The 26,459-nt window shown below is 51.3% G+C and overlaps 1 protein-coding gene across 2 annotated transcripts in view; it reads left to right on the top strand.

Annotated features, from left to right (window-relative positions):
- Positions 1–26,459, top strand: part of FBXW11 (F-box and WD repeat domain containing 11) — a 609,511-nt gene that overhangs the window by 522,422 nt on the left and 60,630 nt on the right. For both annotated transcript variants that reach the window (XM_086931441.1, XM_086931440.1), the window contains one exon: positions 12,696–12,774. In XM_086931441.1, coding sequence (XP_086787567.1) covers positions 12,696–12,774 — 79 coding nt within the window. The remainder of the gene's footprint in view (positions 1–12,695; positions 12,775–26,459) is intronic.

The following is a 26,459-nucleotide window of genomic DNA, read 5'->3' as shown; positions in this document are numbered from 1 at the left end:
ACTCCTACTCGCTGGCGTTACTGCTGGCGTCGGTCGGGCCCGGCGGCCGGTCGTCGAGGAAGCGGGACACTGGGGCCGTTACCCACTACGTCGAGCTGGATTCGGCGACGTCCGTCGGCGTCGAGGTGGCTGGCTCTTTCAGAGGTGCTGGATTCACAGGTTCCAGCAAATAGTACTTTAAGCAGATGAAGTCCTTTAGCCCTGTGACTTCAGCAGGAGACTGGCACTCTTCCAGTCCTTGGAGATTTTCTTAGCAAGCGTGAGAGTACACACACAGTTCCTCTCTCCTGGTTCCTTGGCAAAAATAAAGAAGCACTGCAGGATTCCCCCCAGCAAACAGCACACCGGCCGAAGGGGTAGGCAAGTCCTCAGATCAGCAGGCCTCTTGTCCTTGGTTACAGGGTTCCTTGTCAGAAGTGATCTAAATTCTTGGTTCAGGGGTCCTTCTCTTATACCCCTTTTCGGCTTTGATCCCTTTGTCCATGCAGGGGGATTTCCCAACATCCTGGGTCTGTTGTGGGTGGGGCCAGGCAGTCGCACCTGGCCTATTCATTGCGCAGGGCTGGGTCCTCAGACGCCCAGCAGGAGGTGGAGCCAGCATTGACACTGGCAGGAGCAGAGCTATCGGCCTCCTGGCAGGAGGTGGGGCTAGGATCGTCCATGGCAGGCACAGAGCCATGAGCCGCTTGGCAGGAGGTGGAGCGAGCATTGTATCATGCAGTGCAGGCTATCAGCAACTACTCTCCCCCTACTCTCAACGCAAATGTCCCACTCATCCCACACTGACTCATCCAGACCTGTGGAGCCACCCAGCTCCTGTCACACACACGCAAGACCAGCCGAAACCAGAAATGGTTAGACAAGAAAATAGACACTTTCTAAAAGTGCTATTTTCGAACCCGGAGTCCAAAAACCATCCACACCAACGGATACGTAATTAAACCCCGAGTTCAGGGATACCAAACTCGACATTGCACCATGCTCCCCGAGCCAGCTAGGATCATAGCATTAATAATCCCGGTGACCCATATTAACTAATGGAGAGCAGGCTACCTCGCAATAGTGAAGAACGAAGATGGCGGTTGTTCACTATCAGGACATGCCAACTTGGTCAGGCGCGTCCTACCTTACACTTACAATGCGCCCTGCCCGTGGGCCTACCATAGGGGTGACTAACATGAAGTCAAGGGAAGGTTTGAGGGGCTGGCAAGTAGGTATACTTGCGCAGCCTGCGTGACAGCACTAGGCTGCACGTGGGTCTCGCAATGACCGACCCGTAGACATTCTTTTACGAGGCCGCTCCTGTGGGTGGCACAACACGTGCTGCAAGCCCACGAGCGGCATTTGTATTTACAAGCCCCGGCACTCCTGGTGCACTAGACTAGGGACTGACAGTAAACCAAATAAGCCAAACATGGATACAATAGATACATCAATTTAACATAGGGAGCACTTGCGCTATGGCACTGATCAGCAGTGGCACGGCGCCCAAAGCATATACCAGCAAAACATCGTAAAACAGTGGAGGCAACAGAAAAAATGGAGGAGAGACTCAAGCCAATGATGTCAGGTCTAACATCCATTCTAAATGCTGTCCCCAACATAGCGTACGCAAATGAACACGATGTGCTTTAATTCCCGCAGCTACTGCCTCTTGTTCAGCCAAAACATGAACTCACAGAACAGTAATTTGCCACCTTGCCATTCTGGCCTCTTTTAAAACCATAGTTCCATGTGCCAAGCGCCATATGTGTCAGTTACAAGAGTGCCTCTTGACATAGAGGTCACAGGCAGAGGGTTACTGGGACAATCTATAGCTGGTAAGGTCAAGTGCCTATTACACTCTGAAGTGGTGGAACAGATTCATCCTGTTGGGAGGTAGGCCCTTCATAGACTCTATTCAGCAAGTGGCCATTACCACAGACTCCTCCCTCTCAAGTTGTAAATGAATCTCCTCCACATGACAATTCAGAGCTTGTGGTCACCTCACCCCTGCATCAGTTACATGGAGATTCTAGCCATTCATCTACCTCTCAGAGCCTTTTTCATGACATCCAAGACATCCTTATGAAAACGGAACACACAACCACCATGTACTACTTAAAAAATAGAGTGGCACCCATTCTGTGCATCTCTTAGAATAAGCACAGTGAATATAGCTTTGCGTGATACACATTTAATACATCTGCTAGCAGAGTACTTTCCAGGAGTGTTTAACAGTTTTGCTGTTCTGCTCAGCAGGATGCATCAACAAGGCCACGAGTAGGAACTCCATCCACAAGTACCATTCTTGTACTTCCATCGCTGAGGCTTTCCACTAATCGACCTGTTTGCCTCTAACGAAAATGACAAAAATGTGCCTTTATATTTCCGCACCCACAATTGGGCAATGCTCTATGGATAAACTAGACTGGTATATTTGCCTACATTTTTTCCTTCACTCCCACTCCTCTCTAGGTGGTGAGGAAGTTCTGGCAGACACCGAATCAAGGCAGAATCAGATCCCCATATGACAGGCAGCTCAACTTAGCAATTCAGCCCCTGATGTCTTAGTTTTATTTTCGCATTCTACCACAGGAATGCATGGATGTCATCAAAAAAGCTTGTAAATTGTAAATTGATACTTGTATAGCGCACTACTCACCCGCAAGGGTCTCAAGGCGCTTGTACGAATACCGCTGTGGAACCCATCCTGGCTTTCCCTGTGAGGCGTCCACTCCTGGGCACCTCCAAGGTGGAGGCCAGGCATCCTTTTAGCGTTGTGGGGGCCGTTGTGGAGATTAAGCAAGCTATTGCCCAGAGTTGCAGAGTGGGACTCCATGATTGGAATAGGCACCGAGGCGAGAATTATCAGGTCCGTGGAATTTTTGAGCCCAAGACCCGCCGAGGTGGGGAATTGAACCCTGGTCCCGGGCCAGACCTCTGCATCAGGGTCTGCCGCTCTAACCATTGAGCCACACTTCTCCCTAGAGTTCCTGCATTTCACACTTGCTATGCCACAAAGTAGAAAAGGTTTGTCACGGTTGAATTTCGAAATACAGAAATGCTGTCTGCTACCTACTTCACCTTTGGAAAGCAGTGATTAGCCTTCACACCCAGCTGCTGTTGCCGTTTACCTGCAGAATAAGGTATGTTCCTCGCTGGTTCAAATGCCTATCATTACATTTTTATGGAACATCTTAAGAGTTATTCCACACAAAGTTCCTTCCACCTACTCCTTTTTGGAATCTTAATGTAGTTCTTACGAGACTAATGGGACCTCCTTTCAAACCATTGTACCCCGACTGCCCTTTACACTTCGTCACTTGGACGGTGGCTTTCTTTGCATCCATGTAGAAATAGCATCCCGACTACCCTTTAATTCTACGTCTACTAATACATCTCACTAATAAACATATGTACAGCCCAGAATGACTTTGTCTTCTTTTTTATCCTTTATTTTTTCAACACGATTATGTGAAATATTCACTATCTTTTGTATGTAGGGCATTTGTACACCCCTCAAATCTAGCAATACATCCTAAATGTTTTAAACATAGGTCTCCTGAGGAATAGAAATATTATTTGTATATAAGCACACATTATCCCTCTTCATCTACAAAGGTTTTCATATTCAAAGCAGAAAAGGGTATTTGTATTGACTTATATATATATATATATATATATATATATATCAGCCATAAACATTAATCATTTGAGGATTAAATTTTTCTATTTTCCTTTTTAGACATGATACAACTTAGTTCGTCACGTTCTTTTACTGTGGCTTATTACAGTAGTATCAACGTGCTTTTCAGCATGAAACTCCTTCATCAGGACCGCCACATTTTCAGAGAACTCATTTTTTATCCATATATCCTGTGAAAACATAATACAAAGCTGCTGAGCCGCACAAACCAATACCAATAATTTGAAATTAATCAAAAACGATTAAAAAGGGGAAAAAACAACTGAAAAAAACCTGCACTAAAAAATAGAAGCATGATCCCCTGCATGGAATAACCATGAGATGATAGAAGATCCCCAGTGGACTCTATGAATATAGTCTATATAGTGACTTGTGGTTCGAGGCATGTGGGCTGCTGAATTCATATCTGTGCATAGATCGCCGCCTAGTGTTGGGTCCGGATGATTGCACATTGTTGTCCTGGAAGAGTCTTCGAAGTATCACGAGATAGGTGGCTCCTACCCTGGACTACAGTGCGCATGGGCATCGACTCCATCCTCAGATTGTTTTTTCCCGCCATTGGGTTCGGATGTCTTTGAATTCCCTCTTGTGGGAATCGATACAAAACTTTCTTAGGACCAAAAGGTCTTTAGTCTAATACGTCGGTATAGTCTTGCGTTCGGTCTTAGTTCTTCCAGCTCGGTTCCGAGCCGGATTCCCTACACCCGCGTGCTTTCGGCGCGGAAGGCCCAGTCGACGCTTTGGACCCTATCGACAGTTCGTCATGGACCGTAGTCCATTTAAAAAATGTCCCGTCTGCAACTCGAAGTATCCCCACATCGACGTCCACCCGGTGTGCAACAAGTGTCTGTCGCCGCACCATGATGAAGCCAAGTGTATGGCTTGTTCACGCTTCAGGTCCAAGAAGACGCTTAAGCTTCGAGCTGCACGCTGTAGGCCCAGCATGCTGCACCGGCGCCTGTGGACATCTTCAGGGGATGTCGAGGAAGAATCTATCCAGGACATTAGTGAGTCGAACCCCGCATCAGACGTCGACTACGACTACGACGCGGATGCTGAGATGTTCGAGGCCGAAGAAGTCGTCGACGAGGTAGGAGACGACGACAGGGCCCTCGGGGCCATGGAGGATAGCTCGGACGAGGAGCTTCCTCAGACTGACTCTGGGGCCGTGCCGATTCATAAGGCTCAGGTCGAGGGATCGCCATTAGGCCTTACCCAAGATCTTACGATGGGTTCTACGGCCCTGCCTTCGGGCTCGGCCACGGACATTGCTGCTGAGCCGCACCCTGGCAAATCAAAACCAAAAGTGAAACCTACGGTCTCGACACAAGACACTGCGCAGGTGCCGTCCTCGAAACCGAAAGTGCGCATCGCTTTGGTCGGATCCAAGGCCTCGGAGCCGAAGAAGCAGAAGGGTGCTGTCGAGCCGAAGGCTCAAGTCAAGGGCGTCGAGACTAAGTCTGCTGCGCCGAAGACTAAAGTCAAGGTGGTCGAGCCGAGCGCGTCGGCGCCGAAGACGGTCGACACCGGCAAAGGACTCGGCCACCCAAAGAAAGCTCTCGGTGACCCGAAGAAAGGACTAACTGACCCGAAGGTTCTCGTGACTCCGCGTCAACAGGACAGGGCCAAAAGCGGCGCACCCAGAGAGTCTACTCCTGGTGAGGCCTCGAAGGATTCTGTCGAACCGGCGCGCCCCTCCGCCGCTTTCACCAAGAAGGTGACGGACTCCCTACAGCGCATCAGGGAGAAGACCTTATCGGCCTGACCGAAGGATCCTGCGCCTCAGAAGCAGGTTGAGAAACCTCACAAGGCGTCCACGCCTTGTGAGGTTCATTTTACGTTGCCGCCAAAGACGGCGCCGAAGGCTTTCGCTCCTAAGGCAGTCGCCAGCATCCCTGAGGAGGTTTCCTCGGTGCCGAAGTCGTCAACGGTGGTCCCTGGCCCACAGCCTCGACGACCTTCCGTGGAAGAGCATCAAGAACACTTCATTGATGCCGAAACGGGCAGGCTTTCCCTCCTCAAGCGAAAAATTGCCCCGGAACGTCCAATGGAGTCCTATATGATTCCTCTCAAGAAAAAGGACTCTGCTTTCGCTCCCGTCTTGGTGGAGCCACTTTCTCCACAGACTCATAATGTTTCGCCCACTTACTCTGATGTGGACGCTGGGGAGGGCGATGAGGAGGATGAGTACAGCTATCCTGTCTATACAGACCCTGAGGATACCAATGAACCCTGGGCCGCTGGTGCTGACCCAGGTGATCCAGGTGATCCTCAGGCAGGTCAAGACCCTCAACTTTTTTCAGCTAAAACGTCTCCTACAGAAGACTCTGCAGCTTTCAATGCCTCATTGAACGGGCGGCTAACAATCATGCTGACCCTGTTGATGTCGACTTCCTTTTTGATACCTTCTCTGTCTCAGAAAGAACTGTCAAGACTCTGCCTATGCTAAAAGGTGTTTTGAAACATGCTGGCGAGATCTTTAAAGAGACTACCAGGGCGAGGGTGATAAACCCTAGGATCGAAAAGAAATACAAGTCAGCGCCTACTGATCCTACCTACATCAAAGGACAATTGCCTCTGGACTCCCTTGTCGTCTCGAATGCCTGGAAGAGGGCTAATTCTCAGACTACGGGTGATGCTCCTCCCCCAGACAAAGAATCCAGGTCTTTGAGGCATCGGGGAAGAGGGTAGCAGCGCAGGCAGCCAACATCTCACGCATTTCAAACACACAAGCCCTTCTGGCGAGGTATGACAGGGCACACTATGACACGCTGGAGACCCTGTTGCAGCACCTGCCTGATGAATACAAGGAGGCAGCTGAGATGCTTATTCAGGAAGGGAAGCTGATCTCTAATGCTTCGATTAAGTGCGCTCTGGACGCGGCTGACACCGCAGCCAGGGCTTTCAACACTAGTGTTATGCTGCGACGACACGCCTGGCTGAGAACCTCTGGATTTAAGCCGGAAATCCAAACCACCATCCTTAATCAAACAGTGAATCCAGATCACCTGTTTGGCCCGGAGGTTGACACCACCTTAGAAAAAATTAAAAAGGACACAGACACTGCTAAATCCATGGGTGCCTTGCAGTCCCAGCAGTTTCGGGGTGGGTCTTTTCGTCGCTCAAGCACTAGAGGCGTTTCCAGAGGCCAGCTCTCACAAACCACGCAGTACTACAAAGGCAACACTCAGTCCACTTACACCAACAAGAGCCGAGGTGGATATCGTGGTAACAGCACCAAGGGCAGAGGTCGTGGAAACAACAACTCCAGATCCTCTACCACTAACCAACAGTGATGCCTTGTCACTGCCCCCCGACCACACAACACCGGTCGGGGGGAAACTCCAGCAGTTCCTGCCAGTCTGGAAAACCATCACCACAGACAGGTGGGTCAGAAAACCTATACAATACGGTTATTGTCTGGAGTTAACATCCACTCCACCCAACATACCCCCAAGAAACCGTCCTATGTCTGCCGAGCATTTGCACTTATTGCAGCAGGAGGTCAAAGTCATGCTGCAAAAAGGAGCAATAGAGCTCGTCCCCGTGCAGGAAAGAGGCACAGGGGTCTACTCCCTGTACTTCTTAATACCAAAAAAGGACTGGTCCCTCAGGCCCATCCTGGACCTCGGGCCACTCAACCACTACATCCTGTTGGAGCACTTCCATATGCTGACCCTGCAGCAAGTGCTCCCTTTGCTCAGTCTGGGAGATTTTCTCGCAACTTTAGACCTAAAGGAAGCGTACTTTCACATTCCACTGCACCCTTCACACAGGAAGTACCTCCGATTCACCATCCAAAACCAGCACTACCAGTTCAAGGTTTTGCCTTTCGGTGTCACCACAGCACCCAGGGTGTTCACAAAGTGCCTAGCGACGGTGGCGGTGCACCTAAGGAGACAGAACATCCATGTCTACCCTTATCTGGACGACTGGCTCATCCAAGCGAAGTCAGCCCAGCAGTGTGCCGCACACATGTCCCACACCATTCACCTCCTTCACGATCTGGGATTCTCACTGAATTACCCAAAATCCCACCTCCAACCCGCCCACATACGGCAGTATCTGGGTGCGACCATAAACACTCTGGCAGCCACAGCACAGCCAAATGCAGTGAGAGTCAGCAGCATTCAATCGCTGATACAAAAGTTCAGACCTCAACGCTCGCTTCCAGCAAGGGTGTTCATGCAGTTGATAGGCATGATGGCCTCCTGCATCTCCATAGTCCCGCACGCGAGACTACATATGCGTCCGCTGCAGGAGTGCTTAGCACGTCAGTGGACTCAGGCTCACGGGCAGTTGAAAGACCTAGTGTTGGTGAGCGGTCGAGCATACAACTCTCTGCATTGGTGGAATCCACGAAACCTTTGCAAGGGACGACCGTTCCAAGAGCCTGTGCCACAGATCATCCTGACGACGGACGCTTCTCTCCAAGGATGGGGAGCTCATGTACTCCATTACACTGTGCAGGGACTATGGACGCCACAGCAGAGGAAGATGCACATCAATGTTCTGGAACTGATGGCAATCTTCATGGCACTAAAAGCCTTCAAAGTACATCTGTGCAACAAGGTCGTGTTGATCCGGACGGGTAACATGACGGCCATGTACTACATTCAAAAGCAGGGAGGGACTCACTCTCCACAGCTGTCTCATCTGGCTCAGAGCATGTGGAAGTGGGCCATTCAAAGGAACATCTTCCTCATGGCAGAACACCTCCCAGGCAAGGACAATCAGATGGCGGACCTGCTCAGCAGGTACAGCCACCAAATGCACGAGTGGGAGATACATCCATCGGTACTCCAACCCTACTTCCAAAGGTGGGGTCATCCAGAGATAGACCTGTTCGCCACAAGGGAGAACGCAAAATGCCAAAGCTTCGCCGCCAGGTTCCCACACCCACAGTCGCAGGGCAATGCGATATGGATGAACTGGTCAGGCAAATTTGCGTACGCTTTTCCCCCAGCACCTCTATCACTGGTGGCACGGAAGCTCAGGCAGCACTCGATGACTCTCATCCTGGTTGCTCCAACGTGGGCTCGTCAATCATGGTACACCACGTTTCTAGAACTGTCGGTGGTACCGCATCAAAGGCTACACCTCACACCCAGCCTTTCTGACGCAGAGCCATGGCGACATTCAGCATCCAGATCCGCAACAGCTCAACCTGGCGATCTGGCTCCTGAGGTCTTAGAGTTTGGCTACCTAAACTTGCCTCCTGACTGTATGGACATCATCCGGGAGGCAAGGAAGCTCACCACAAGAGCATGCTATGCGGCAAAATGGAAGCGGTTTGTCATTTATTGTGCAGACCAACATTGACCCATGCATCAATTCAGAACATCATTTGTTATCTTTTCCATCTGTACAAATGTAATCTGGCCTATGCTTCCATTCGCATACATCTATCCGCAATGGCTGCTTATCTCCAGAACAGGCAGCACCTTTCACTTTTCAGGGTGCCTGCCATTAAAGCCTTTCTAGAAGGACTCAAACGATTCATTCCTCTGCGACTCCACCAGCTCCGGAGTGGAAACTCACTGTGGTCCTCACCCGGCTGATGGGTCCTCCCTTTGAACCACTGCATTCCTGCGAGATTCAATTCTTGACGTGGAAAGTGGCTTTCCTTATAGCAATTACTTCGCTACGACCCGTTAGTGAGCTCCAGGCGCTAACTATCCAAGAGCCATTTATTCAAATTCATTCTAACAGGGTGGTGCTTCGCAATAACCCTAAATTCCTTCCTAAGGTAGTATCTCAATTCCATATTAACCAAACTATTGAATTACCTGTTTTCTTCCAAAATCCTGAGTCATTGGCGGAGATAATGCTCCACAGCCTTGACGTCAAAAGGGCCCTGATGTATTACATTGATAGGACCAAGGATTTTAGGAAAACTAAACAACTCTTTGTTGCCTTTGCGCCACAACACAAAGGTAACCCCATTTCCAAGGCTGGTATAGCTAGGTCTACTATCTGAAAGCCAAGCGTACTCTCACCATTCCACCGAGGGCCCATTCCACCAGAAAGTTGGGGGCCTCCATGCCTTTCCTTGGAAAAATTCCTTTGGAAGACATATGTAGAGCAGCCACATGGTCTATGACACAGGCATTTACGAAGCATTATTGTGTTGATGTGCACTCCAAACAGCAGGCAGCTGTAGGGCAGGCTGTTCTAAAAACACTTTTCCAAACTGCTGCAGCTGGCACGGGCGGCCGCCGCTAATGGAGGGACTGCTATGTATTCTATGCACAGATATGAATTCAGCAGCCTACATGCCTCGAAGCGAATATGCTACTTACCAGTATGCATCTGTTCTTGGCATGTAGGGCTGCTGACCTTCATATCGCCCGCCCTCCTCCCCGGCGCCTGTAGCAGCTGCAGAATTCACACATACTTCTAGCATGGTCATCATTCACTTAGTTTCACTCCATCTTGGTCACAATGGCTAAAAACAATCTGGGGATGGAGTCGATGCCCATGCGCGCTGTAGTCCAGGGGAGGAGCCACCTATCTCGTGATACTTCGAAGACTCTTCCAGGACAACAATGTGCAATCATCCGGACCCAACACTAGGTGGCGATCTATGCACAGATATGAATGTAAGCAGCCCTACATGTCAAGAACAGATGCATACTGGTAAGTAGCATATTAGTTTTAACTCAAGAATACCCAACATCAAGAAAAACATATGATGAATCATAAAATGTTATCTACCGACAGAAGATGCAAGCTGTTACTCGAAGGTTTCAGAATGTAAAAAGCTTGTTTATTAGTTTCAATTTGTTTAAAAGGGTTCTTGCCAAGACTAAAGTGTAGATGTGATCTGTAGGACATGTCAAGCAAAAGATAAAGCAATCTCAATGTTGAGTGAAGGCAGTCTTAGTCTCAGAAGTAAATAACTACTTTGAGAACTACTCTACCTGCTTTCTTACTTAAAGGTTCATGAAGAGGAAAAGACAGTAGCATATAATCTGAGGTGGAAAACCTAGTATTTAAGGGCTGTAAAGACACCTCTGAAAGTCATTGGAAAAAGAATATAAACCTTATGCTTATGAAACTTTGCCACAAAACAGTATTTTCACAAAATGCTATTCCTGCATTGTGATACATGAGTAATGGTGAGCGAACTACAAGCACTCACAATCCTGGAGCAATACATTGAAATCCACAAGGACAAGGTTGTACTAAGAAGAAACCTATAGTTTCTACAGAAGTTGGTAACGCAGTTCGACGCTAACCAACCCATCCAACTACAGCCCGCCTTCCAAGGACTTAAAACGCAGGCCGCGAGATCGCTACATACCCTGGACCTGCAAAGAGCACTCCTGTACTGGAGACAAAGACAATAAGGAAAGGGAACCAACTCTTCTATACCAGGGCAACCGAGGGTAACCTAGTATCGAAGGAGACAATTACATAATCAATTGTAGGGACAATATAACCCTGCTATGCTCTCGTACCCCAGAGTGCACTCAGCAAAGGGAGAAGGCCACAACCCTAGCATTCCTAGCAAATATACCCATCTGAATCATCTACATGTTTGCGGATATGGTCATTCACGCGCACCGTCACAAAATACTACTTTGTAGCTATCAGGATAAATAAGGAAGGCAGGTGCGACTCTTTGTATGATACTACAGCGCCTGTTTGCAAACCCAAGCACATTTCAACTTGTCCTCCCCAAGGACAGAAATACCTCTACATAATCATTGCACGGCGAGTGAATCCAGAATAGGATTCATACTGCAAAACGAAAGTGTGACTTACCAGTAGGAGTATTTTTGTGGCTTGTAGAGCTTTCTGGATACACATACGAACCACTTTTCTCCCCGAAAATGTGGGGAACAAACGGGCAGAGCGTACACCACTTCAATGAGGAGGAAGATTCACTTACCAAGGTCGCCAAGGAGAAAAAAGAATCCGAAGATGGCGACCACTTACAGGAACCTTAAGTGCTCGTAGCTGATGTCCGAGGGGATGGACTTACCCCCTAATCGTGGCCTACAGCCCAAAAGTTAAAGCAAGTAGGACCAGACACTATTCTGGACCCAACCACTATATGTTGGAATAGATGCACAGAATTGTCAATCAAGAAATCTCTTCAAGCTGAAAAACTACTCCTACTGAAGTAACCGTTTTGTTTCAAACATCCAGGCTGAACATTAGATGTAGGAGTATTCAGAGACGGTGAATCTACAGCACTACATGCTATGAATATATGGTTTCCTATGTAGATTTCACTGTGCTCGTCTGTTTAATCTCTTCTATTGACACGGGCTCATGCACTTAACGTTTTTAAGCACACAATACAGTTTTGCAGACACCATATCACATCACACATTTAAGTTTCACTGGGGGAATAGCAACGTATAGTTGTGTTATGTTGATCTGTTAGTGTTGAAGCATCATAGCTGTTTTCCATGTTTTCGCATTTCAGATATGCTCCCCGACGAAGGGCCAAAGCCCGAAATGCATTGGAGCAGATGGAGCTCTTGATGAAATGTATGCATTAACATTAAAGAAAAGAGGATAATTTCTTTAAAAACAAATATAAATTTAAAAAAGTCTTTTTGAAATTCCAGTTTCATGAGAAATCCTTGTTTGGGAATCACAAAAGAGTGCCCTGTTGTCAATTGGTAACACAATATGTCATCAGAGGACAGAGGATGTTACCACAGGAGCACCTAAAATTAAGTTGAGCATACTCGAAATTCTTCAACATAGGCTGTGCACCAACTACCATAAAGACAGTTTGCTATGTAGATTATAGCCATGCGTATTCATGAGGGGACAACATAAGCTTTATAGGTTGCTAATGTAAACATAGAAGTAGTTATTGGTTCTGAACCTATGCTTTGAAATGAAATGAAATGAAAAATGAAACTTATAAAGCGCACGTACACCTACGGTTTCTTGGCGCTAAACAATTAAAGTATAAAAAGTATGTACAACTGCTTGATTAATGAATGAAAAGAAATTAAATCACTGTTTTTACATTTTACAGAAAAATCAAAGTATGGGATTTGCAGGCAGCTCTGGATCCACGGGCCCCTGCAAGCACACTGTGTTTGCGTACATTAGTGGTATGTGAATTCAAATTTTTTTTAAACTTTAAATGACTCCAGTAATGCTGATGTTGAGTGGTTTTAATTGCCGTGTTATTCAAACTGATTGTCTAGTGGAAGTAGTCGTTGTAGAAAAAAAATCAAATCCTTTAAGAATGTTAAATGACCGTTCATTCAATTTACAAATAATGCATTCTAGGCTATTGTTGATTTTTGGATCTTGAAGTGTTTAATTTCACTCATGTATGTATGAATATGTATTTATTTTAAAAGTGTGAAAAGAAAATCCAAGAAAAGCTGTAACAGATATTTAGAGAAATGTTTATTCGGTTTGCATGTAAACCATCTAAAAAGTGTATTAAGGTTAAAAGTTTCATTAACCATGGACTCCAGTCTATAGCTTTGTAGACCAATAGTGATTCTGTGACTTAGCGTGCCATAGGAGTCAATTTTAATTTGACTTTTACTGTCCTTACCCTTTTTCAGAACTATCATTTTGCAGGCTCCGAACAGCACATTTTATTTTAACTCAGTGGAGTTTCTAAAAAAACTCAGATTGCGCGAGCAGGCGGAAATAGGCACCTTGTGCTGCACGCACTGTGATTTAGCACCTGGGAGTTGTTTCGTGCTAGAAAATCAGCGTGAACAGCACCATGCAGTGCGCCAAAGGGCAGGTAGATTTTCTACTAGAGTGGCAGTTTTATGGTTGTAAATGCTTGTGTTGGAGGAATCTCACGGTTGACCTCCTAGCGACTGCAGCGCCCAACTTAGCGACAGGCCCAACCGCCAAGGGGCAGCGCCAGACTAGCCAAAAGCAGCAATGTGCTGATAACCGTGCTTTCAGTGGAAAAATTGAGTGGCAGTAAGGCACTCTGTAGTCAGCCTCACTAAACTTTTTCTTCATTTATATCCTGTCTGGGAGAAGGTGTCAAAAGGGAAGGGACTCCAAAAACTCTTTAAAAACCCCTTCCCCATGTCTAATAAACATACTGTGGATACTTTTATCTGAAAGAAACACGTTAGTTATAGATTGTTAGACTTGGCACCTTGGCGTGAGTCTCCCTTCCACTTTTGATGTTTTGCTGGTGTTAGCTGCTCAGAGCACTGCGCCACACTGCGCCACAGCCAATCCGTGCCGCAGTGCAAGTGCTCCCAATGTAAAGTTCACCTGTAATTGATTTCCATGATTGGCTCATTTGATTTTCTGTCAGTCCCCAGTAAAGTGCACCAGGAGTGCCAGGGCTTGTAAATACAAATACTGCTAGTGGGCCTGCAGCGCTGGTTGCGCCGCCCACAGACGCAGCCTTTTGAAATGTGTCTACGGTCTGCCATTGCAGAATCTGCATGCAGTCTGGTACTGTCATGCTGGCTGGGCAAGTGTACACACTTGCCAGCCTCTAAACCTTCCCTTTACTTCATGTGAGTCACCCCTATGGTAGGCCCTAGGGCAGGGTGCATTGTAAGCATAAGGTAGGACAAGCACTGATGTGTGTGGCATGTTCTAATAGTGAATTACAGCCATTTTAGTTTTTCACTATTGTAAGGCTACCTGTTCTCATAGACCAGAATGGGCTGCTGGAATTATTACACTCTATAATCCCAGCAGGCTCAGGGAACACAGTAGAAAGTCAAGTTTAGTATGCCTGAACTCCGAATAATAAAATACTTATTTTAGTAAAGTTTATCTTAATATCCTGTGTTTGCAAATGCTACTTTTTGAAAGTTAGCATTTGCTTGCCTGACTTTTTCCGCCCACCTCTGTCAGGATGTGTATCTGCTGTCTGGTTTGTGTGAGTGACAGGCCTGGGGAATTCCAGGGGACAGTCTGGGCTGCCAGGTGGTGAATGGAGGGATTACCCCCGATAGGTGGGAGGAGGGCCCCTTGCTCTGAATAGGGCTGTGCTCTGCCACAACAATGCTGGCTCCACCTCCGGCGGAGCGTCAGATGTCCCTGCCCTGCACCCTGAAAGAAGCCGGCAGCTTCCTGTAAACAGAGTGCTCCAAAACTGGGCTGAACAAGGCTCAGGCCCCCTGGCCTGCAAAGACAAATGAAACTCAGTATAAATGTAGGAGCCCCGCTCCTAAGAAATTAGATCCAGTTTTAACACAACTAACCTCTGCCCAAGTAGAAGGACCAAGAACAAGCTGAAGGACTGGCTTGCAGTGGTGCCTTGCAGAGAAGGAGAGGAAAAGACCAAAGAGGACTTTGCTTTATTGTGCTTTAAACTATCTCCAAGGGCTTTATTGAGCTTGTCCCCTGAACTGAACCCCAGGACCAGTGGGTTCATTGTGCCTTGGCTCGTCTTCAAACTGAGCCGTGTGTTTCCTTCCCAAGGAGCTGAGTTTGCGCCCCCTCCTAGGGCCGTGGCACTTAGGAGCTTGCCCGCCTTTTTGCCTGCTGAGAGCCCCGCTCTGACAGTCGCTCTCTCCCCGTCGGGTCAGGACGCCTGCTCCTCTGCCACGCCGCCTACTACTGGAGCACGTGGAGTGCTTCCTAAGCGCAACCCTACGCCTCAGACGGCCACCCGTACGTGGCATCGTACCCAGCCGCCCCGCTTTGCCCTCTAGTCCTCTGAAAGAGGCCACGCCACACCCCGAAGGAACCCCCAGTACGGACCGTACTGGAGGCTCTGTGCCGCGCCTGCCTTCTGGAAGCTGCCAGCTGTAAAAAGACCCCAAGGTACACCCCCCCCCCCCCCCCCCACCCCACCGGTGCGTACTCGCTGTGTACGACTCGTCCCCCTGACAACGCCGTGTGGATCGAAGCGCCCAAGAGACACCAAGTCAATCCCAGTATAGTGCTCGTCACGGACTCTGGGTCTGCAACGTTCGTTTTTCCCCATCAGCACTGTACGTCTCGATCTGATCATCACTGTACGCCTAAACCGTTCGCAGCGACCCTTTCATCGTGGTACTCTTGCACTTGACCTATTAATGTTGATTTGTAAAGATTCTGACCGATCTGTATTATTCTGCTCGATCCTTATGACTGTGTTTTACCTGTATTATTTTCTTAACTGATTATCTTTGCACACACTTATCTGTAATATTTGGAGAAGTGTGGCTCACTGGTTAGAGGAGGCAGACCTGGAAGCAGAGGTCAGCCCGGGACCAGGGTTCAATTCCCGGCTCGGCCTTGAGTCCTAGTAATGTCCATGGACGCGACAATTCTCGCTCCGGTGCCTACTCGATTCACAGGTTCACACTCTGCGACTCTGGGCAATAGCTTGCTTAATCTCCACAACGGCCCCTCGCGGCGGGATGCCTGGCTTTCACCCTGCGGATACCCTGCCGGGGCTATCTCACAGGGGAATACCAGGACGGGTTCCCGAAGCAAGCGCTTAGAAACCGCTCGGTGATTTGCGCTATATAAAATTCCTGTACATAAAACGAAGCATAAGAAGTCATCGAAGAAGCATCGTCGCTCTTCGCCTTCTCCTCGTCTGCCGGGCGACTCAACGAGACGCCCCGGTGGCGCCACGTCTGCGGCTCCACACACGGAGCCTGAAGGGTCGACTCGGAGCTTCCCTCCCTTTCTTTTTTTTGAGAACGGATTTTATTGGTTGCATGACAATAATATAGCACGTAATGCTCTGAGCACCAGAGACAATCACTAGGGCAAATGATCAATAGCACAGCATGCAAACATTTTCTTAGGCGATAATTCAGGAGAAGAATGTAAACAAGGAAATGTCCAATAGTACAAGAAATCCCTCTGCCCCTGTCTGCCCCCCTCAACTCCCCCCCTCCCAATTGTGCTGCTGCCTACTCCGTCCGTGTCATACCAAGCGCTGCATATTATTTGCCAGAACAAAGGCCGTAGGGCCATCAAACATACTGTAGGGCCTCCTCCTCCACGGGCGGGTCCAAGTCCAGGCCCCGGTAGTCCGCTCACCTCTTCCAAATTTTATAGTGCTTAAGGGGGCACCCCGTGCGACATAGACAGGCTGCTCCAGACCCATACAATAGTCCATACCATTCAGCCAAGCTGTGAAGGTGGGGACACGAGGTGCCTTCCAGGATCTCGCTATGTCCCTCTTGGCCAGAGTCAGACCCAAAAGTAGTAAATGACGCTTGTATTTATTGCCCCCAATTCCAGCTAGAACATGAAGGAGAGCCAGTTTGGGGTCCCTCTGCAACTCCCAGGCCAGCACCTCACTCAAACACCGGAACACTCTGTCCCAAAACCTCTGAAGAGCCCCACAGCCCCACACTGTATGCAGCAGCGTGCCCACCTCAGTCGCATCTAAGACATGTCGGCGATGCAATCAAATCCGCCCTCCACAAGTGCTGTCTAGTGTAATATGTACAGTGGAGGTACCTGAACTGTATCAGTCGCAAGCGCGTGGAGACGGCCGCTCCCCTGGACCCCTCCAGGGCCTCCACCCAATCTTCGTCGTCGAGCTCCCCAACATCCCGCTCCCATTGGGACCTAAGATGGGCAAGATCCGAAGCGCTATGGTGTACCAGAGTCTGGTAGATGCGGGAGATCTTTTTGTCTGGCAATTCCCCCATAAAGACCTTGGCCTCAATGGGACTGAACTCCGGCAGTTCCTCCACGTCTCGGATATGCGGGGCAAGGGCATGCCGGAACTGAAGGTACTTGTAGAATTGGGTTTGTGGCATGTCAAACTCCTCCCGCAGCATAGCAAAAGATTTGAGCGTCCCCCCAGACATAACGTCTCCCAATGTAGAAATACCTATGCGTCCCATTGCCGAAAGCCCACCAGGGCCGCCAGATGAGGCAGTCTACCATTCTGCCACAGCGGAGTCTCCAGGGTCAGGACATTCCACCATCCCACCCTGCGCAGGGCCTGCTGCCAGACCTGGAAGACCACGCGCGTGACGGACGGCAGCGATCCCCGGAGGGGCGCAGAGTACAGCAGCGTATGTGGGGAAGCAGAGCCCATAAGGTATCGCTCCACCGCGTATGCAGGATCCCCCCTGTCCGCGTACCACCAGTCGTTGAGTACAAGGAGGTGTGATGCTTGATAATATGATAGTAAGTCAGATGTGGCAAGACCCCCGGTATAGGTGGAGCGGAAGCAAGTCCGCAGCGCAACTCGTGCCGCGCCGCCTTCCCACAAGAAACTGCTCAAGGCCGCGTTCAGGCGCCGAAACCAAGTGTGCGGGACCAACGCCGGGTGGTTCTGCAATTGATACAGTAGACGTGGGAGCGCGACCATCTTAAAGATGGCAGATCTACCCTGAATGGAAAGCGGCATCCTGGCCCACACCTTGATATCCTCTCGCGTACGGTCCCAAACCGGGGCGATGTTGCGCTCCAGGGCCACCGAGGCGTCCTCCGTGAGGTATACTCAGAGGTATTTCACACCTTCAGCCGTCACCTGCAGCCCATCGGCCCACTCACCCAGTGGATGCTGACCCCCTAGAATCCAGAGTGTGGACTTCCCAGGGTTCATATAGAGCCCCGATGTTTCTCCAAAAATTTGTAGGATCCGCATTATGCGAGGCCCAGAGCGATCCAAGTTGGAAAGAAAAAATAGTACATTGTCAGCGTATAGGGCTATTCTATCCGCCACCCCCGGTGACCACTGGAAGCCCCTCACCTGGGCGTCAATCCGCACCCACGCCGCCAGGGGCTCCATTGCGAGCGCAAAAAGGTATGGGGAGAGGGGGCGCACCCCTGTCTCGTTCCCCGCTGGATACTGAATGAGCGGGAGACGCCTCCGCCGACGCGGACAGCCGCCGTCAGGTCAGTATAGAGGAGGCGTATATAGGCCAGAAAACGGGGACCCAGGTTCAGTCGATCCAAGAGAGCCAACAGGTACGTCCAGCTCAGGGAGTCGAACGCCCTATCCATGTCAGCCAGCAGTAGCGCTACTCTCTCTCCCAAGCCCCGCCAGGCCGAGATCGCAACCTAGGCTCGCATAATGTTATACCTAGTGGCCCGCTGGGGCATGAAGCCGGCCTGGTCCGGGTGAACCAAGTCCGTAATGTGCGGTTTAAGCCTGTTGGCGAGGGCCTTCGCCAATATCTTGGCCTCGGTATTGAGCAGTGAGATAGGCCTGTAGGACTCGTGTTTCTCCGGGGGGCGTCCTGGTTTCAAGAAGACTACTACCTCAGCATGTCTCCAATCGGGAGGCAGCAGGCCCCTCTCCCGGGCCTCCTCAATAACCGGCCGAAAGTGGGGCGTCAACTGGGTAGCAAAGTGCCTAAAAAATTCGCATGGGAACCCGTTCGGGCCCGGCGCCCTGCCCGGATTCAACTCGCCCAGGGCAGTGGCCAGTTCGTCGTCCGTCAGAGGCCGGTCCAGCAGGTCGCGGACCTCATCCGACACGGCCCGCGGCGGAAGGTCATCAATGAATCGCTGCACCATGTCGGCCTCCAGGCACTCCCGGGGCGCATATAGGGACTCGTAATAGGACGCAAAGCTGCCCGCAATCGCTCCGGGCTCCCAACAGTGGCTCCCCATCAGGGGCGACAATCTGAGGCAGAGGCTGTGCATGCCTAATGCCCTGGCACAGGCGATGGAGCATTTTGCACGACTTATCACCCCATTGATATATGCGGCTCTAAGTGGCCAGCCAAGCCTGGCGGGCCTCATCTAATATGATCGAGGTATAGTGCTGTTGTGCCAGTATTAGTCTACGCCTAAGCAGCGCGCCATCGTCCCTCCGACTCCTGCGCTCCAGGTCCTCCAATTCTGCTTCCCGCCGCACCAGGTCCTTACGCTTTTCCCTCCGCGCCGCTGAGCACCACGAGATATCAACCCCCCTCAAAGTGGGTTTCATGGCCTCCCATATGGTTGCAGGGGATGCCACTGAGTCGACGTTGGCGGACAGGAAGTGCGCTAGTTCACAGGTAATATGGGCGCGGTAAGAGGGCTGAGTTAACTGCCAGGGCGATAGGCGCCATCTGAACGGCTGCCTGGTACGCCAAGTGTCAACCACCACAGAAATCGGAGAGTGGTCAGAGAGTGCCCGTGGCAAGATGTCAGCGGACATGAGCCTACCTGCCATCGCTCGCGGGAGAAAAATGTAGTCCAAGCGCGAGAACGAGTCACGTGCGGAGGAGAAGTAAGTAAAGTCCCTACGCGCCCCACGCTTGTACCTCCAGGAGTCAATCCAGTCCAGCCCCGTGACCATTGCCTGCAGTCTCTATGCTTTCCCCTCCCCTCCTACCACCCCGCCTGCAGCGCCCCGCCATCTGTCACAGGAGACGTCCATGACATCGTTCCAGTCCCCCCCAACAATCGACAACGCTATCGGCATATCAACCCAGAGGGACATCAGCTTCTCCACCAGGGCCCATTGCAGCGGGGGCGGAGCATATACGCTACCAAGGACAATCATCTCACCACCTATCTCGCCCTGCACAAAGATATACCTGCCCTGCGCATCCTGCCACGTGCGCCTATGTGTAAAGGGAACCCTCCGATGAATCAGTATGGCCACCCCCCGTGACCCTCTCGCGAAACCTGCATGATATGTCTGTGTAAAGCCATTGCGCTGGAGGCAAAGCGCCTTCGTGCCTAACAAATGGGTTTCTTGAAGGAGCAAGATGCCGGTTCCCCTGCCTTTGGCCCAAGCGAACACAGCCCCTCTCTTCACCTTATCCAGCATTCCTCTCACATTCCAGCTCCGTATTCTAGTCCCACCCGGACCTACCCGAGAGCCCCTAGCATCAGACGACATTCGTGTAACGGCATACAAATCATACAAGCCATGCCACTGGCACCAGCAGCAGTTCTCACAGCGGATCGGACGCATCCACCCTTCCAGCCACTTGGCACCCGCAGCCTCGTTGAACTTGTCGATAGGGCCCTGTTTGCCCTGACTTCCACTGCCACCCCGGGTCATGATGGGACAATGAGTGGGGCCCCACACGGCTGTCCGCAGCCCACACCCCTCCGCTGCAGATCAGGATTCCCACCCTATGTTCAGGTGGCGGCTGCCTTGCCCCCAGTCGGAGCCCAAATATGGCCAGGAGAACGCGGGGGGGAGAGAGGGGGCCCCCCCACACCAAGCACACCACAAATGTCCGGCCCGAGGTCCGATTCGACCTCCGAAGTGCAGCAGGGGCCCCGACCACCCCGTGGTCCCACTGACCGGACACCCAAGGCCTTCCGCAGCCGCCTGCAAGCACCGGCCCCTTCTGCCTCCCAACCGGGCTAGGGGCTCCCCGGTGACGCGGGAACCCGCCGTGTAGGGAGACAGGGAGATGTGGGCCCCTGGGCCCGACACGACCCCCGATCCGCCGAGCGACACCACACCTCCTCCACCTGTCCACCCCCGGAGTCCCCCTCTGACCTTGGTCTGCTGCAGCGTCGCTGTTGATCCCGGGTAGGTGGCCCACAGGGAAGCGCCGCTCTCCAGGGCCGGCAAGCTGGTCCTTCGCGGGCAAGATGGCGGCCGCACCACTCTGTCCTCCCCAGTCCTCGGGACCCGCCAGGCCAGCCCCGCAGCCACCACTCGCAGCGTTGTCTTCGCGGGAGCCGCCCCTCTCAAGTCCGGGGGCCGCCTCTGCACCGCTGCGCCGACACTCCGGGAGCACTCGGAGCCGGCGCTCAGGACCGCCTCTCGCCGCTCCGCTCACTCATCGGGGTAATTCAGTAATCGAGGCCCCGGCTCCGAGGGCCCCACCACGCTGCACAGCTCGCCACTTCTCACCGGGGCGCTCCGCCGCCCGATGTCACAGCGCGGGCGGCTCCAGCCGCAGTAACGAGGGGACCAGATGTCGTGGGGTCAGACCCAGCTGTCGGTAGAGTATAATTGCGACCAGGGCAGGATGGATTCAACAGGATGGTGATCGGCTGGTCGGAGCTCCGGCTCTAAACGACCGCCATGTTCGCTGGCCAAGCCACGCCCCCCTTCCCTCCCTTTCTGGGATCAAGAGCGACCCCCGCCCAGCTTCGTACGTTTTACGAAGTGATGCATGCCATCTATGGGTGGACCGACCCGTCTTTGGGCCCCACGGACTCTGTTGGGGGGCCTAGGACTTTGCTGCCAGCGGATCCGGCCCCAGCCGCCCTTGGATCTGGCCTGGATCCGGAACGGCGCTGGTTGACCTTATTACACCGGCACCGCTTCCAACAGCACCACTACCGTGCCACACGCCAGTAGGCCCCCCGGCCGGTGTTGACCCCAGCCTCCTTCCTGACGTGGACATGGTGCCAGACCGGCGTCAAGCGATGCCGGATCTGGTGCCGAGTGGGGTTTTTGTGCCTCTGTTCACTTCTGGGGCCCATTTCCAACCACAGTGGCAACCAGAGGAAGATGAGGAGGACTGGGAGGGGACTGACCAGCTTGGTTCAGAACAGGACTTGAGAGAGGAACTGGGGGATGCCAGTGGTCTTGACACTTCACTCGACCTTGGCATGTTGTCTCCTCCCACTGTGGCTACGGAGGAGGGAGCGTCACACGCTGTGATGTTGCGTAGTGCGGCTCAGGCTCTCAAGCTTCCTACCGTGGTGGTCAGGACTAACCTCGTGACTAGGTGCTTCAACCGGCGGTGAGCTCTTCGGAGCATCTGCTTCCATTTAGTGAGGCCCTCACTGACATCCTTTTGGGCACCTGGTCCAGGCCCAGCACGGGGGCTCTCGTGGTCAGAATGATCACCCGATGCTACCGCCCTGCTCCGGGTGACCCTACTTTCCTCTCCCAACACCCCACTCCAAAGAGCTTGATGTTCCAAGCCTATGCTTCCAAAAGTGCCTTCTCTACTGCTCCACCGGAAAGGGAATCCCAACAAGATGGACCATCTTGGCAAGAAAACTTTTCTTCCACCAGTTTGACTGTGTTCCGTAAACACTGCATGTCTCTTGGACCGTTATACGCCCTCTGTGTGGGATACAGTGGCGCAAGTCCTGCCTCTGTGTCCGAAGGAGGCCCGGGCAGTGCTCTCCCAGGCTGTTGCCGCAGGGCGAGACGCAGCTAGGTTTACAATCCGTTGTGGACTGGACACCGCAGACTCTCTGGTCAGGACCATTTCAACGTCGGTAGCGCTCAGACGCTACGCCTGGGTGAGGTCCACTGGCTTTTATGGGGGTGTCCAGAACACCTTGATGGACATGCCCTTTGATGGCCGTCGCCTTTTTGGCGACCAAGTAGACCACGCCCTAGAGCGCTTCAAGGACTCATAAGCTACGGCCAAGTCCTTAGGCCTCTCCTCCACTCTGGCGCAATCTGCTTTTCGCCCCTTTCGTGGCTGTGGAAGGGGTGCCCCACTATGTCCCACTCAGGGCCACAGGCCGCAGCAAGGTACCCAACCTTTGCGCGGCCAGGGACGTGGGAACCAGCGACGTGGTTCAGATTGCCAATGGGCGGGCCAGTCCACCAACTTCCCCTCTGCAGCTGCCTTCAAACCCTCCTAGTCTTTCCTTTCAGGCCCATCAAACGCCAGTAGGCGGCAGGATTCGCCATCACCTCCCCCACTGGCGCACCATCACTTCGGACAGGTGGGTATTGCAGATAGTCCGAAGGGGCTACTTCCTCCCCTTCGAGACTACCCATCCAGCCATGCCACCCCGTGACCACCGCATGTCTGAAGATCATCTAGCACTTCTCCAGCAGGAAGTTACAGCTCTCTTGGCCAAAGGAGCCATTGAGCGCGTTCCTGTCCCAGAAGTAGGTCGTGGCTGTTACTCCCCCTACTTTCTGGTTCCCATGAAGGACAAGGGCCTGCGTCCTATCTTGAACCTCAGGGACGTCAATCGGAGAAGGTAAAAATGTTGACTCTTCCTCAGGTCTTGTCTACCCTCGACCTGCAAGACTTAATGGTAGCGTTGGACTTGCCGGATGCTTATTTCCACATTCCTGTCCTGCCGGCCCTCCGGCGTTACCTGCGTTCACACTAGGCCATGAGCATTTCCAATTTACCATGCTCCCATTTGGCCTTACCAACACCCCTCAGTTGTTCGTGAAGTTGATGGCGGTGGTTGTAGCTCATCTGCGCAGATCAGGAGTCTGTCCTCCCCTATATCGACGACTGGGCCTCAACTTCCAGCTCATGGAAAGGACGCCATTTAAAAAGTGTCCTCTATGTAGGTCGAGGTTTCTCCACACAGACCTACATGAGGTGTGTATCTTTTGCCTCTCACCGGAGGACGAGGCCAAAGACTGTTCCGCTTGTGCCTCTTTCCGCTCCAAGAAGACGATCCGGGACTGAAGAGCTAGGAGAACAAAAGCTCGTTCATCAGCTCCGATTCCAGATGACATCTTCCAAAAGGGCGACGACGTCCCAGAACAGCATGGCGTCCACAGCAACTCAGAGGCCGAAGATTCCGAAGTCGAGGACATCACTACGACGCAAAGGGTCGTAAGTAAGAACGTCAACCCCGACCCTTCCTCAACACATTAAAAAAAGGCTTCGGTCACGCCCTCAGGCTCGGGTGCCCACCGAGACACTGCTTCCAATGCCCCGCCTTCGAGCTCGACTAAGAAGCCCACTAAGCCTTCAGGCGATTCGGGCCCGAGTCAGCCTGCCCATGGTGCCGGCGCAGGCACTGAAAAAGATAACATTGTCTGCCTCAACAACTGTATCGAAACAATTGGTGCTGAAGCCTAGTGTTAGCTCCTCGGCACCAAAACCACACTCGGACCCAAGCAAACCCGCATCGGAGTGGGGCAAATCATCGGAGTGGGGCAAATCATCGGAGTGGGGCAAATCATCGGAGTGGGGCAAATCATCGGAGTGGGGCAAATCATCGGAGTGGGGCAAATCATCGGAGTGGGGTAAATCATCGGAGTGGGGCAAATCATCGGAGTGGGGCAAATCATCGGCTAAGACACTGTCAAACAACAAGCTTCAAAGCCAAAAGAAGCTCACAGCTCGGTGCCAAAAAAGCCCTCCGCACCAAAGGATCTGCCTCCCGCAGAGGACTTATTTCATCCAGACCCTGCACAAAAGACTTTGGTTAAGGATCCAAACACAGGTCGACTAACTTAGTTAAAAAAAAAAATGACCACTTGACCCACCTACACCTGCTCCTCATCCAAAGAAGGACATCACTACCTCTCCTCTAAGGATACCTTCTCCTCCTTTTCTCTCTCCTCCTCCACACATACCATCAACACCTCCTCCCCACCACAGCACTCCCCTACACCTTCTCCCATAATAGATGATGACAACAGGGATGATGGCTCTGATGACGCAGGGGGTGGTGCCACCAGATCAGTCTATTCTTCCGGGCTCACCTGACCCTTGGAAGGATTAGAACACTCCAGACGTCCCTAAAGTCCCTCAAGACGACTCATATCCCTCTAGGCCTTCCCCACCAGAAAACACTATGTGATTTAATCAGCTAGTACACAGGGCTACACAATACCATGGGGTTGACCTACATACTGACCATGTAGAAGAAGACTTCCTAATGGATACCTTAAACAACGCACAAAGGTCCACGTCAATTTTACCCATGCTTAAGGGAGTTAATAAGCATACTCCGGAAGTCTTCAAAGACCCAGTCAGAACTCTGGTCATCAACCCACGAATAGAGGAGAAATATAAAGCTGCCCCTTCAGATCCAGCATATATTAAAGGCCCAGCACCATTAGACTCTAGTGGTTTCTAATGCACGCAAAAGAGCAAATTCACAAACATCAGATGAAGCTCCCCCACCAGATAGTCTAAGCTCCTTGACTCATCCGGTAAAAGAACTGTGTCTCAGGAAGCAAACATGTGGCGTATTGCCAATACACAGGCATTATTGGCCAGATACGACAGGGCACATTACGATGAATTAGAATCATTAATGCAGCACCTCCCCGATAAGTATAAATACAGGGCAAATGAGCGTATCCAAGAGGGTAAAAACATCACAAACCCCTCTATTCGTTGTGCACTAGATGCAGAAGACACGGCCTCCAGAGCAATTGATACCAGTGTTATGTTGCGTAGACACGCATGGCTACGCATTTCAGGGTTCAAACCTGAAGTCCAAAGTGCCATACTTTACCAGCCCTTTGATGAGCAACACTTATTCGGACCTAATGTAGACGTATCCCTTGAAAAGATGAAAAAGGATGCCGATACTGCCAAATCTATGGGAGCCTTGCAGTCGCAGGCTCCCAGACGCTCATTTCGCCGCTCATCTTACAAGGGCACCACCAGGGGATACTCTTCAGACACACCCTCTACTTCTTACAAAGCCCCCACACAATCCACCTATAGTAGGGGCTACCAAAGAGGCGGTTGCAGAGGTAAAAACAACCACTCCCGCTCTGCCTCCACCCCTGCCCAATGACTTCCGTCCCCTTCCCCGTCCCTTTCCACTCCTGTCGGGGGGAAGGCTACAACAATACCTGCCAGCCTGGAAAAACATCACATCAGACAGGTGGGTGCTACAAATAATTCAGTCAGGTTACTGTCACGAACATCTACCCCCCTCCCCAAAACAGCATCCGATGTCACAAGAACATTTGATACTGCTCAGACAAGAGGTTATATCCCTCCTGCAGAAAAATGCAATAGAAATAGTTCCACTGCATCACCAAAACAAAGGAGTATACTCCCTGTATTTTTTAATTCCAAAGGACGGATCTCTGAGGCCTATTCTAGACCTCAGACCCCTAAACCTGTACATACAATCAGACCACTTTCATATGGTCACACTCCAGCAGGTCCTTCCACTCCTTTTACAAAACGACTTCCTTGCCACTATAGATCTCAAGGACGCCTACTGCCACATTCCTATCCACACAGCGCACAGAAAATATCACAGATTTGTACTAGACCGTCAG

The sequence above is a fragment of the Lissotriton vulgaris genome, chromosome 7, assembly GCF_964263255.1.
Source record: "Lissotriton vulgaris chromosome 7, aLisVul1.2, whole genome shotgun sequence".
Taxonomy (NCBI): Eukaryota; Metazoa; Chordata; class Amphibia; order Caudata; family Salamandridae; genus Lissotriton; species Lissotriton vulgaris.
This window is presented reverse-complemented; position numbering and strand designations above follow the sequence as displayed.